A 15085-nucleotide genomic window follows, 5' to 3' on the forward strand; every position below is an offset into this window, starting at 1 on the left:
TCTCTAGCAAGCTCATTAACATGATGGGGAAAGCATTCTAGTAGCAAAAGAGAAAGGAAGCCCAGTGCACAAGCACTTTGAAAGCCGTGTGTGTGTCACATTTGCTAAAGTCCTTTTGACAAAGCAGCTCACACGGCCAAGCCCAGATTCAGTTGTGGGAAAACGGACTCCACCTGTTGATCGAAGTTGCTGCCAAAAAAATTTGTGTTCCTCATCTATTTTAAGATATGGAAGGCTTCACAGATTCGCCTGTCATCCTTGTGCAGGGGCCACGCTCATCCTCGCTGAATCATTCCAATTTTAGTATATGCTGTTGAGGTGAGCATGTGTTTCTTTTCTGTTATCTGCCACATCCACATTCCTAAATCCAACAGTCAGGTAGCAGCCCTCTTACTTGAACTTCAGTGGAATTTGAAAAAAGTTGATCACTTTTTTCCTGCAACTTTTTTTTTTCCCACTTCACTCTGGGACACATCTCTTCTCCTCTCCCCTCATCGGCTGTTTTTTCTCAGTTTCTTGCGAAGCCCCTTCTCATCTTCTATCTCTAAATGTTATATGACCGCAGGACTCAGTCCTTAGTACTTTCCTTTTCTCTCTTTTCACTTCCTTGGTGATCTCAGTCTCATAGCTTTAAGTACCAGGTGGTTAAATATACAGCTCAAGATGCTTTTGCCCTCCCTGGAGGCACCATGCTCAGGAAGGTCCTGATTTTCTTTGTGTTCTGTGCCCCGGCTGTGGCTTTCTCTACACTACCCCCGGAATCAACCACTGACCTACTAGAATTGATCACTCATCTAGAGTTAACTGCAGACCAAGATTTAACCATTCACCTAGACTTGACCACAGACCTAGAGTCAACCACAGAACATGGCAGGGTTTGGAATTCTCTGCTGACGTGCAATCACCCACCTCTAGCTTTGTGGCAGAAGCTGCTGACGCCACAGCTGATTATAATTCATTTCAGACAGAGTGCTTATGAGTGACGATTATGATGTGAGCGAAGATTATTATTATTTTTTAAGATAGTGTCTCACTCTGTTGCCCAGGTTGGAGTAACGTGGTGTGATCTTGGCTCACTGCAACCTCTGCCTTCTGGGTTCACATGATTCTCCTGCCTCAGCCTCCTGAGTAGCTGGAGTTACAGATGTGCGCCACTACGCCCGGCTAATTTTTGTATTTTTAGTAGAGATGGGGTTTCACCATGTTGGCCAAGCTGGTCTTGAACTCCTGACCTCAAGTGTTCTGCCCACCTTGGCCTCCTAAAGTGCTGGGATTACAGGCTGGAGCCACTGTCCCTGGCCTTGAGTGAAGAGTATTATGAATGTCATTTATTCCGAAGAGCCCATGAGTAGAGTGACAGACCAGTGTAGCAGCTTCACAGGAAGCGATGAGTCCATCTCAGTGTATGTTTAAAGCAAATTCTTCATTAGTTGTGACTATCACTGTTATCCACCACTTTCTAAGAAGATTCTGAGCTTTAAGACAAGCCTGTCACTACACTACAGGAGACTGCATAATGGTAGAAACCTAGTAAAATGTAGGATGTTCCTGGCTGAGGACAAACAGCAAGACATTGATCTTAGGCTGGGTGATGTGAATTGTGCATGGCTGGTGCAGGGGCATTTCTTAGCTGTGTCTCATTTAGTATGGGCTCAATACATGTTCATTGCAATAGAAAATAAATAAGTAAAAACCAAAAAGTATATTTACACACCTGTCTCTCCACATTCATAAATCTGACTGTGTCCAGGGTGTTTCAGAAGCGTCTCAAACTTGCTATTCTGTTCTTTCTCTCCAGAACACTCTTTTTAGATAATCCCCATGGCTTGCTCCCACATTTCTTTTCGGTCTCTTTTCACAGTGTCCGCTCATCGAGGTGTTTTCTGGCCACCGTATGTAAAATAGCACCCTGTGGGCTCTACCTCCCTGACTGTTATTATTCACTGTTCTGTTGTGTTGTTGGTATTTATTCCCCGTCTCCTATATCCGTCGGGCACACTGGATGTTTGTTTGTGTATTGCTCATATCATCTTCTAAAGCATAAAGTCTACCAGGTCAGGACTTTTGTCTTGATGATTACTGTATCTCCCTTGTCTAGAACAATGCTTGGCACAATAGACACCGTGTTCTAAAGTTAGGCAGGGACAAGTACAGTTGTCCTCAGTATCTGCAGGAAACTGGTATCTGGCATGTCCCATCCCCCATAACAAAATCTGTCATGCTCAAGTCCCTTATATAAAATGGCACAGTATTTGCATATAACCTACACACATCCTTTGTATGCTTTGAAGCATCTCTAGATTACTTATACCTAATACAATGTAAAAACTGTGTAAATAGTTGTTACTAGTTGTTTTCCTCCCTTTTTTGAAACTGGGTCTCACTCTGTTGCCCAGGACTATAGGCAAGTGCTGCCATGTCCAGCTAATTTTTATTTTTTGATTTTTTTTTTGTAAAGACAGGGTCTCCCTATGTTGCCTAGGTTGGTCTCACATTCCTGGGCTTAAGGGATCCTCCTTCCTCCGCCTCCCGAAGTTTGGGGATTACAGGCATGAGCCACCATTCCCAGACGATTTTGAAAATATTTTCGGTCTGCGATTGGTTGGCTCCACGAATATGGAACCCACAGATGTAGGGGCCAACTGTAATATCTCGTTTTCTCAAGGAACGATTGACTGTACGTCAGTGGTGGAGTCAGGCTTGTATTCTGGCCTTTTGTTGGTCAGAAAACTCTAGCAGCTCAGCCATTTCCTGTAAGTGAGGCTTTGTACAAGTCACTCAGTCTTCTGACTTCAGATTTCTTATCCTTAAAGTTGCTTGTTTGCAGGGCTTTATATGAATTCATTGAGATAATATGGAAATATTATTTACTTGTATATTTAAGTTTATAAGATGAACATATTCCTGAAAGCTGTAGATGTGTCACATTTTTCTGAGTTGTCATAGTTTTATTGAAAGAGAAAAATAATGTTGAAATCTGCGGAGTTTTTTTTCCCAATGTGAAGTTCTTTGTAATGCACATAATTAGCTACTGTTCTGTAACGAACTTCAGAATTTTTGTATTAGATTTTACTGAAATGGGAGCCACAACCAAGACAAAAATCTCAGGAATGTATGTCACTGAAGGCAGGCAGGCTAAAGGAGAAAGTACTTACATGACAAACCTCATGGTATTGTGGAGTGCCTTCACTATAGAGCTCAAGACGTGGCTTCTAGTCCTAAATGGCTGTTGATACTTGTTTGGCTTTGGGCCTTATACTTCTTGTTTGTAAAATGTGGATAATAATGCCTTTCCAATCCATAGGGTGTTTATAAAGCAAATGAAATAGCTTAGCGTTTCTTAAAATATTTATAAACTCAAATGTTCTCCTTCCATGTAATATTCATGTCCCACCATGAATATTACATTTCTGAAACTTCTATGTAAAGAAAATACCTGGTTGAGAAATATAATATTTCCTTTTGGTGTAGAGGAGGGGGAAATGATTACAAGAAAAACAGTAAAAGGAAACAAGGCTCAGAGAAACCCATGTGCATCTCAAGGAACAACTTTGATCGCTAAAGTAAAATATTAAAGATCGCATGCTAAATAAGCGGTTCTCCTGCCTCAGCCTCCTGAGGAGCTGGGATTACAGGCACTCGCCACCATGCCCAGCCAATTTTTTTGTATCCTTAATAGAGACGGGGTTTCACCATGTTGGCCAGGCTGGTCTCAAACTCCTGACCTCAAGTGATCCTCCCTCCTTGGCCTCCCAAAGTGCTGGGATTACAGGTGTGAGCCACTGCCCCAGCCCTAAGAGTTTCTTAAAAGGGAATCTAGTGGTTTCTATGTATACCAACATCAGAGACAAATAAGCAGATTGTGTATGTTTGTGTGTTCTATATATAGGCAACAGATCTAGCAGATTTTCTACCTAACATAACACATAATCATTCTTGTAGAAGATCTAGATGCTTTTACTGATGAGAATGGACTTAGAGTTATTAGTACTCTAAGACTGCTATGAAAATGCTTGAAAACAGCTTGTTCCCTAGTTGGTCTCCTGGCTGTATTCTCCAGGCTGTCTTGTTTACCTTCCTGATTTACTTAGCTTTCATATTAACTAAATTCACTGTTAAACAAATGTAGGAGGGGTGAGGAAAGGCTTACAGTGCATGTGACTAGGTTATCGGGATTTTAGTTGATTTTGAGCTTAATATGAGTCATCAAATTTATGAACTTATAAACAAAAGGCCCATTGATAGATGTTTGTTGTTTAGAATGAAGTGGAATGATAATCCTACTCCTTTCCTTGCCAGTCAGCTCACAGTGAAAACATTATGTTCAGTTCTTAGTGCTGTACTTAAAGAGAGGCATGGATGAATAAGATCATTCAGTGGAGTGGGACTAGGACAATCAGAAAGCTGAAAAAAAATGAATGTCTTATAAGGAATGTTTGAAAGTCTAGGGCTACTAAGAGAAGATACAGGACAGACCAGGCAAACTATCCTCACATATTTTAAGTGTAGAATCAACTATTGATTCTTAGAGGCAAATTAACCTCTAAGTTTGCAGGTTTATAGGTGATAGGTTACCTGGGGTTAAAAAGACATATATTTGGATAAAAAATGAAAACAACTAAGATTTGAGAAAGGCAGTGTGGCATACTGGTTATGAGTATGGACCTGGGAATCAGCCTGAGATTTAGTCCTTAGCCCTGTTGCTTACTAGCTATGTGACTTGGTAGGTTGTTTACACTCTTTCCTCATCTGAGGAGATGGTATTAATACCTCATAGGTTCAGATGCATGTAAAATATGTAGTTAATAAGAGTTCACCTGCTGGCGTAACCGTGCATAATACACAGTCTAGATGGTAGATACTGCATTGTGTCTAATGTGGAGTGGGAGGACCTCGCCTCTTTACCGGATCTCCTGAAGCTGAGCAGCAGCTTGCTGTGTGGTCCAGGCCAGAAGCTAGGAGATCTACGTGGCATGGCTGCTCATTCCAGTAGACAGGGCTCTGGGTGGAGAGATTGGGAGAGGTCGAGAGGAGGGAAAAGATGTGCAACTTGGAATGCAGCTCTTCCTGAATTTGGTTCTGTCTTAATACTCAAAAAGAGGAGAGTCCAGTATAAGATGAATAAGATGAGAGTAACAGCTTGTTCTGACAGTTGGTAACATTTGGGCCCTTTTTATCAAGCAATTTATATGATATTTCTAAACCAATATACCTGGATTATTTTTTGTATCTTTGGACATCTGATGCGTGCCACATTTTAATTAGTTCATAGTTTTGCTGGGCTGGGTGCTGTGGCTCACACCTGTAATCCTAATACTTTGGGAAGTGGGTAGATCGTCTGAGGTCGGGAGTTTGAGACCACCAGCCTGGCCAACATGGTGAAACCCCCATCTCTGCTAAAAATACAAAAATTAGCTAGACACGTTGGTGTGCACCTGTAATCCCGGCTACTCAGAAGACTGAGGCAGGAGAATCACTTGAACCTGGGGGATGGAGGTTTCAGTGGGCTGAGATTATACCGTGGCACTCCAGCCTGGGTAACAAGAGTGAAACTCTGTCTAAAAAAAAAAAAATTAGTTTATAGTTTTGCTTTAGCTTGTTTAATCTTAAAGGCAGCCTTTCTACATCACCATCCTACCTCAGAATACTTCAGTTTTCCAAATGTTTGATATATACAACATAGATCTTATTGATAATCACATAACTTGTGCTGATAATATGGCTTATCCCAGAGACTTTTCGTTTCTAGCTTTATTTCTAAACACATTTAACATTCCAGGTCATGTGGGGACCCGTTAATAATAAAAAGAATGGAAACGAAAAATTAACGAGACAATTTTTCTGTTAAAAACTGACTTAGTTTAGAACAGTGTTATGCTGATGATATGATGGGAGTTTAATTTGGTACAAACTTTCTGAAAGGCAGTCTGGCAAAACGTGTGTGTGTAACTTAAATAACATGCACACTTATTCCTACTCACAACAATGTATGTTTTCTGCCAGTTACCTCACAGCTCAGGCATTTTGTCCAGTCCTTGATGCCGCCATTACTTAGAGAGACAGACAGATAAGCTCATCCAGTAGATTGGGACTGGGATAATGAGGAAGCTAGAAAAATTAGTAACAAAATATTCACGCCTTTCATCCAGCAATTCCATAAATTTCTGTTTCTTTGTTTTTAATTCCATCAACTGCTGGGAATTTATCCCATGGAAGTAATAGGTAAGTGATGGAACGATTAATATGTAAGGATGAATTAATGATAACATATTCATGTCCTTCTGACATGTCTTCATCATTCTTTGAGCACCTCTTATTTTTTGACATAGAGAGATGTTTTAGACTCACCTTGTACATTTCTACCTGAGCCCTGGAGTTAGCCATTTCTCCCAGGAGTTGGCCATGGTTCCTTTTAGGGGAGAATGACATTTAGAAACTGAGATCTGGATGCCCCAAATGCTTATTGCTGCTTCCAGGCCTTCTCAGTGAATAGAACTAGGGGGCATATGTGTACACACACACACACACAGGCACAGACACACACACACACAGACACACACAGGCACACACACACACAGACACACACACAGACACGCACACACACAGACACACACACAGACACACGCACACAGACACACACACACACCATCATCCCTTTTTATATCTGTATTTCTATACTTACATATATTGAAATCACAAATTTGCACTAACATATCCAGTTCCAGTGTAATACCACATACTTAGTTCTAGTCTTCTTCCTTTTCTTTCTTGTTCCTCTTTTCCGAAAGGGAGAAAGTACAAAAGGTTCCTATTGTCCTCAGTGTATTTACTTACTTGTTCAGTCTGTTCCCTGCTCCCTATGCGAATACCCTACTTGCCCTGCTTGGGCTGTGGCTCCCGTCAGTGTGCTGCCCCTTACGCCGTCCTCCACTAGGACACCCTCCTCCCCCTGTTCAGGCTTCCACTGCTGTTCTGAGCCTTCCCCACTCCTCCATAGGCATGCCTCCTTACTCCACTGAGGCTCCAGCATCCTGTTTCAGGTTGTCCTCCTGTATGTGGCTGCTCTCACCTGCCAGGCTCTGACACATTTCTTACCGAGCCACTCCTTTATAGCAATGCCCTCCTTACCTGATTGGTCTCTGATACCTCACCCCGGCTTGCCTGCTTCACCCCATGACATCCTCTTCACCCCATTCGGACTATGACCATCCTACCCAACCCACTCCGAAGAAGATGCCTACCTTGCTTGGCTGCACCTAATGGTTTTTGAGCCCAATTTTTCAGTTAGGGGAAGTATAAATAGGACTTAAAAACAAAACAAGGCCTGGTGCAGTGGTTTATATCTGTAATCCCAGTACTTTGGGAGGCCGAGGCAGAAAGATCCCTTGAGTCCAGGAGTTCAACCAGCTGGTGCAACATAGCGAGACCTTGTCTCTACAAAAATAAATCAGACGTTAGCCCGATGTGGTAATGTGCGCCTGTGGTCCCAGCTACTCCAGAGGCTGAGATAGGAGGATCTTCAGCCCAAAAGGTCAAGGCTGCAGTGAGCCATCACCACACCACTGCGCTCCAGCCTGGGTGACAGGGCAAGACCCTGCCACAAAAATAAAAACAAAAACAAGAGGCCAGGAGTGGTGACTCACACCTGTAATTTCAGCACTTTGGGAGGCCAAGGCAGGTGGATCACGTGAGGTCAGGAGTTCAAGACCAGCCTGGCCAACATGGTGAAACCCTGTCTTTAAAAACAAAAACAAGAGCCATGAGCACAGTTGAGTATTGCTATTATCTGATTAGTTTTCTTAACCTGGAAAAGGTGCTGCTTATTGGCTGTTAGTGATAGTGAAAAGTCAGACCCCATTGGTATCAAATCCAGTAAGTATTTTAAAAGCGTCAGAAAAAGGAAAGACACGATTAATACAAATTAAGAAAGGCAAAAGCAATGAGGCTAGCCTAAAAAAGTAGCTGTGGGTATTGAGAAATGGACTCACAGCAGTAAAGGAGAAGATGCTCAGCCAGTGAGAAGCCAGTGAAAGCTGGCCAGATGTTTGCTTCCTTAGTTTCCCAAGATGGCACAGTAATGAGCATTGAAAATGTTGTGCACAGGTCATCATGCAAAGTGTATATTGTAGTTGTAATGTAGAATAAGAAAAGTTATATCTACTTCATATATTGACACACCAAGAAAAGGGAATATGCCGTTCTTTTAAAACAAGTTACTTTCCTAGAGAATATTAACTCATCTAGCGCTCATCAGTCTTATAACATTCCAGTTAAGGGGCTGTTATGAGGATAATGAAGTTGTCCTCTCCTGTGTTCCCTAATTGCATCTAGTTACCAAGCTGAAAATGTCAACATGATTTTTAATTCATCTTTTTTCCTATGCTGCCCACCTCCAGTCATTTCCTCTTCTCTTAGTTCTAACAATTCAGTGACCTGCTGTGTGTCTCTTCCTTGCATTCTACCACTGGCCGGTTCAAGCTTCCTTTATTTTCTGTGCGGGTGCTTGTGTTAGCCTCAGTTGAATTCTGTAAACATTATGGATGTGTCTTCTGCATTGTTTCCTTTGCTTGTCTGTAGCACCTCTGCCTTATAGGTAGCTAAATTAAAGGTAGTTATGTTCAATTGAGCTCTAAAAGCTAAATTTAGGAGTGTCAGAGAAGGGACTGTGGTGAATTTAGGGCCTGCCCCAAAATGCATGTTGAGGGTATTGTCATGCTGAATTGGGGGCCAATCTTTGCCATATCTTTACTTCTTGTAAGAGAAGCTGGAAACTCATATTTTTATGTGAAATCTTAAAATTTTCTCACCTTTTTAAGATACTTCATCAACAAAAAGGAGTCTGACATTGCATTTTAATGTATAAAAGACTGAGAAATCCTACATAAACAAATCTGGAAAAATCTGGATTCCTTAGTCTGTCCTAAGTGACTCTCCCATTTGACTCCAGGCTGCCATTCGCTAGTGTCAGAAGAATGTGCTAGATATTTTCTTTTTTTCACTAGGGCTATTCCCTTAGCCTGGAATTTCCCCATGTTTTCAGCCTCATCCCTCACTCACTTCTTTTCCTGGCTTTTTAGTTTGCATTTCCATAGCAGGTGCATTTATGATGTATACCTTTGCCATAAGGTTTTTATTGTTATGGCAAGATATAACTGTCTTATTTGTAGTTGTTCATGGATTGAACTTGTCTATTTTCATTAAACTGGGACTTCCTTGAGGAAGTCAGGACTTCGCTGTACCATGTACCTAAGCACAATGCATAGTGGATGTATAGTAGACTCTTTGTAATAGAATGGGTGATTAACTGAGCGAGTGAATGAAGGCAGGTTGGAAATAAACTGAATGTTATGGAGAAACAGTGCTTTTCTAATCTGTCTTCCTATCTCTAGTCACCCTTAGTCTATTCTGTATATATTTTCCAGTACAAGTTTCCTGTAGGAAATTTTCGTACTTGTTAGTCTTTTATTCAAACAATATCTGCAGATCTCCAGTGCCCAAAGAATAAAGTCTGTGCTTTGTACTGTGATATTTGAGAGCTTCCATGGTTGAGCTCCACTTCTGCTTTAGAGTTCATCTCCCACCCTTCCTTATTTTGCCTTTCCCTTCTAGCCAAATCGGATCACTCATTTGTGATCAGACCCTTTTGTGACTTTTCAACTCTCACTTCTGATATTATATTTCCCCACTTCAACTTATTGCGATCTTAGTACTCCTTAAAGCTCAGCTCAGAGTTCCCTCTTTGTTTAACCATTCCTTAACTCTTAAAATGGAAGAAATGGCGTCTTCCTGTCTGATCCTGGTGCATTGTGGCTCCCTTAGTCGAGTATTTAAATTTATCTCATTTTATAGTTTATGGATATGCTTTTTTTGTCTTCTGCTGGGTGGGACAGGGACCTTAAACTCGGTACTTTGCATATAGGAGGTATTTAGTACATGGTTTTTAAAAATTAAGTTCTTATATAGGATTTATACTGATTTTGTATTTGTAAAAAAATTTAAAATGGACGTTTTTAAAGTAATTCAAATATAGTATATAGAAAATAGTGTGGAAAGATACTGTACCAAGATGTTAACAGTGGAATTATGGCTATTTTAAAACTTACTTTTTGCTTGTCTGTTTTAAAAATATTTATATAAGGGGCATATATTGTTTTATAATGGAGAAAAATGCTCGTAATTTAAATTAATTGCTCATAATTTAAACATCAGTTACTTGATGTTTAAGATTTCATTAGTAAATGAAACCTCTTCAGCTAGGTAAAATGAATAGTAACATTTGATAAAGTACTATGTAGATCTGGTATTAAATATGTATTAACATGCTGCCGAATGCCAAAAATGCTTAGAAATAAAGATAAGAGTTGTAAGAAGGCTTGGCACAGTGGCTCACACCTGTAATCCCAGCACTTCGTGAGGCTGAGGCAGGTGGATTGGGGCCAGGAGTTCAAGACCAGCCTGGACAACATGGTGAGACCTTGTCTCTACAAAACATTACAAAAGTTAGCTGGGTGTGATGGAACGTACCTATAGACCCCGCTACTTAGGAGCCTGAGATGAGAGAATCAGTTGATCCTGGGAAGTCAAGACTGCAGTGAGCCATGATGGTGCCACTGTACTTTAGCCTGGGTGATAGAGGGATATCCTGTCTCAAAAAAAAAAAAAAGAAAAGAAAGAAATAGTAAAAGAAAAAAAGAAAGAATTGTAATAAGATCATTATTTGGACAAAATAGAACTAGCAGAGAGTATAATAGTGTTAAGTGACATACACTCATAATATGCAAAGTAATGATGTGTGATTAATGTGAGTTTATTTTTCCTATAAGATTATAAATAGGATGGTTATGGGGAGCCAAGGGTAAATATTTGTTTATCTCTGTAAATGTAATGTTTTATATAAAGACGATTTTTTTAAAACCTTTTAACTCACCTTTGAAAACAACTTGAAATCTAAATAATTAAAAAATTTTTTTTTCCTCTCCTCTAGGAATCAAGGAAGGACTGAGGTAAGATTATATGGAAATTACAGTTAAAACATAAGACTATCTTTTCATTAGTAACAGTGAAAAAAGAGCTTTTGAATTTTGGAAAACTCTACATCAGGTGATGGTTAGGAACATATAAAGGTATAAATGCCACCTTTGTGTGAATGAATGGACTCTTTTCTAGTTGTTCATTCTCAGAATTTTTCTTCTTTGACCTACATTTTCCCTCTCTTGGTACCATGAAAATTTCTATAACACTCTACTAATATATTAGTATTACTTCAGTGTGACAGAGGCATTTGATGTGGATTTTTGAGAATTTTGGATTTTGACCCATTGAGTCCAGTTTGTGATTTATAGTACTTATCATATAGTAGAGATATATTTAATAAATACTTTATCATCTTCCTAAGTGCTTAGGAGATGAGTAATTTTGTTTATGAGTCTGTTTAGTGTAAAAATGTGTTCTTTTGGGGAGATCTGGTATATAATAAAAAGCATTTTGAAAGAACACCTAGTATGTCTTTTTATTCTAACTTTATTATTGAGCTGTCCTTGTAACTGTTTAGTTGTATTTGTTAAAACATTCAAAAATAATACCATGTACTCATATGGTTGTCATTAAGACCTATAAAATAAATATATCCTCTGTTTATGGGAGTGTTTAAGCTTTTCAGAGTAAATAGTTAACTTCACCCCTCAACCTTAAGTACAATTGCTTTCTTAATATTATTAAAATACTCACTTATTCAGCAATATTATTTTCCTCCTATGCACTGTGCCCTCTGTCAGATCATAAGGATACAAAAGATAGTAAGACGTGATCCCTTGACCTCAGACCTCAGAGATTTTAGGAAAAAAATCGTCTTTTTTTTGAGATGGAGTCTTGTTCTGTCATGCCTGCCTGATTTTTGTATTTTTTGAGACCAGGCTGGTCTCAAACTCCTAACCTCAAGTGATCCACCAGCCTCAGCCTCCCAAGGTGCTGGGATTATAGGTGTGAGCCACCTCGCCTAGCTGGGAAAAATAATCTTACTTCTGTTTTGGAAAGAGTTCTCTAGCTACAGACCAGAGAAAACATGAAATCTGTCTTTTTTCATAATGGTAGATTAGCCCCATTATTCTTTTTGTTTTTGTTTTTTATTTCTGTGTTCCTTTTAGTAATTTTAATTTTATTTCAGGGATACATGTGTGGGTTTGTTACATGGGTGTATTGCATGATGCTGAGATTTGGGCTGATATTTATTCTGTCACCCAAATAATGAACATGGTAACCAATAGGTAGTTTTACAACCCTTTGTCCCCTCTCTTCCTCTCTTTTTGGAGTCCCCAGTGTCTGTTGTTTCCATCTTTAGGTCTGTGTATGCCCAATGTTTAGCTTCCACTTGTAAGTGAGAACATGTGGTATTTGGTTTTCTGTTTCTGTACTAATTCACATAGGATAATGGCTTCCAGCTGCATCGTTGCTGCAAAGGATGTGATTTTGGTGTTTTTCTTTCTTTTTTTTTTTTTTATTAGCCCCATTATTCTGACAGACAGGAATAGATTGTTTCTCTTTTGTTTTTTTTTAAGAGACAGGGTCTTGTTGTGTTGCCAAGGCTGGAGTGCAATGGCTATTCATTGTCAGCTATAGCCTATAACTCCTGGCCCAAGGAATCCTCTTGCCTCAGCCTCCCAAGTAGCTGGGATTATAGGTGTGCACTGCTGTGTCCTGTTTACATTCTCTTTTTATGATCAAGTATTAAGGAATTTGTTTGTTTGAGACGGAGTCTTGCTCTGTTGCCCAGGCCGGAGTGCAATGGCAGGATCTCGGATCACTGCAACCTCCGCCTCCCAGGTTCAAGCAATTCTCCTGCCTCAGCCTCCCAAATAGCTGGGATTACAGGCAAGTGCCACCACGCCCACGCCTGGCTAACTTTTGCATTTTTAGTAGAGATGGGGTTTCACCATGTTGGCCAGGCTGGTCTCGAACTCCTGACCTCTCGTGATCTGCCTATCTTGGCCTCCCAAAGTGCTGAGATTACAAGCGTGAGTCACCGCGCCTGGCCAAGTATTAAGGCTTTTTAAATAAAGTTCAAGTGTTTAATGATGACTGGAAAACACATTTTAAAAAATTTGATTTATAACTAAAATTTTTTTTTACATGTACTTTGAATATAAAAGTCTGTTATAATCTCTGGTTAATGTGTCTATTAGGTGTCATTTACTTTGAATGAGGACCTTGCAAATATTCACGATATTGGCGGAAAACCGGCTTCAGTCAGTGCTCCTAGAGAACATCCATTTGTCTTGCAAAGTGTCGGAGGACAAACGTTAACAGTATTTACTGAGAGCTCGTCAGGTAAGTGGGAATGGAATTATTTAATGTGATTCCCGTCCATGTTGTATAGATTTTCTGTCTCAACATACATTCCGTTTGCTTTTTTAAGGTCGTTACCAAGACTGTTCCATCTCTCATTTTGTCTGCCTCTGTTATTCATACCGTGCCGCTTCTCTGCTCTGTGTCTTTTCTTGTGATTCGTGAAATTTTGGCCACTACTTGAGAAGGGTTTAATTTCGATTTGGGATATGAAGATATAGAACAAAGCAGATGGAAGAATGTGGTTCATCAAGATGCATTCTAAGATTTGAAGAAACAGTATTCTGAATTTTGCCAAGATAAGGTCATCCTTGCTTGTTTTAGTAAATTGATATTCAGCAAGTATAAGTTGTAGTTAAAAAATAATGCTTGATATTAGGGAATATTTTAGTCTGAATTTTTCGTCTTGTATGCTTTATATATCAAGAGGCCCCTTTTACTGCATAGAGATTAACTTTTAATTGATATTGGCTTCCAAGAAGGTTCCACATAGAGTTTTAAGATTCTATGTGTTTGCAATGAGATATTTTAACAGTTCAGTAAATCAGAAGCAAATGTTTCCACTTGTGAACTAAATACAGAGGGAACTTTCTTGTGGCACACATTCAGCATGACTGTATTTTCCTCGTGGGATTTTTATCTTTCATTGAGTTTAGAATACTATTAAAGCAATAGGCCACCTCAGTTTAATGGAGCTAATTTTCTCATATCTCGTTCAAAAAGCTTATTGATAAAAGAAAATATTTGTGCTTTTGTTGCATTTCATCAAACATTTCAAAGAAATTATATAGTATGTTAAGAACATGATTGTTTAAAAAAAGGAACATCTTCCTAAATTTTTTTGTGGTATCTTGGATTACCAATGGCTACATAAAATGATCTAAAAAATTACTTTTTTTTCTTCTTGGATGTACAGTATAACAAAATGGTAAATTATAACTCTGCTTACATTGTTGAAGGTAGAAGGTTGGTTTCACTGCAGTGTTTTCATGCTGTAATAATTAGTGGTGTAGGAGTGTGGGAGGCAGAAGTTAAAGTAACGGTACCCTCAATACATCCATTTTATGCTAGAGAAGATTCAACCCTTCAGCAAATATCTATTGCATGCTACATTGTTCAGGGCATAGTATAGGCCTATCTAAAGAATCTGATATTTGTCTGAAATTAAAACCATATTTGAATGTATGTTAAGAGTTTTAGTTTTGGCTGGGCGTGGTGACTCATGCCTATAATCCCAGCACTTTGGGAGGCCGAGGCGGGTGGATCACGAGGTCAAGAGATCGAGACCATCCTGGTCAACATGGTGAAACCCCGTCTCTACTAAAAATACAAAAATTAGCTGGGCACAGTGGCGCGTGCCTGTAATCCCAGCTACTCAGGAGGCTGAGGCAGGAGAATTGCTTAAACCCAGAAGGTGGAGGTTGCAGTGAGCCGAGATCGTGCCATTGCACTCCAGCCTGGGTAACAAGAGCGAAACTCCATCTCAAAAAAAAAAAAAAAAATCGTTTTAGTTTTGGCCGGGTGTGGTGACTCATGCCTATAATCCCAGCGCTTTGGGAGGCTGAGGCGTGTGGATCACTTGAGGTCAGGAGTTCAAGACCAACGTGACCAATATGGTGAAACCCAATCTCTACTAAAAATTTAAAAATTAGCCTGGTGTGGTGGCAGGTGTCTGTAATCCCAGCTACTTGGGAGGCTGAGGCAGGAAAATCACTAGAACCCGGGAGGCAGAGGTTGAAGTGAG

At 39.8% G+C, this 15085-nt stretch overlaps 1 protein-coding gene and 1 non-coding gene across 2 annotated transcripts in view; one reads left to right on the plus strand and one right to left on the minus strand.

Annotated features, from left to right (window-relative positions):
- Positions 1-15085, plus strand: part of GTF2F2 (general transcription factor IIF subunit 2) — a 157285-nt gene that overhangs the window by 14016 nt on the left and 128184 nt on the right. The window contains exons 3-4 of the mRNA XM_002749026.7: positions 10985-11003; positions 13179-13323. Of these exons, the coding sequence (XP_002749072.1) occupies positions 10985-11003; positions 13179-13323 (164 nt within the window). The remainder of the gene's footprint in view (positions 1-10984; positions 11004-13178; positions 13324-15085) is intronic.
- On the minus strand, positions 222-324 carry LOC118154260 (U6 spliceosomal RNA). Its single transcript, XR_004744144.3, has one exon. It is a non-coding gene; the product is annotated as a U6 spliceosomal RNA (small nuclear RNA).

Source organism: Callithrix jacchus, chromosome 5 (assembly GCF_049354715.1).
Source record: "Callithrix jacchus isolate 240 chromosome 5, calJac240_pri, whole genome shotgun sequence".
In the NCBI taxonomy this organism is placed as follows: domain Eukaryota; kingdom Metazoa; phylum Chordata; class Mammalia; order Primates; family Cebidae; genus Callithrix; species Callithrix jacchus.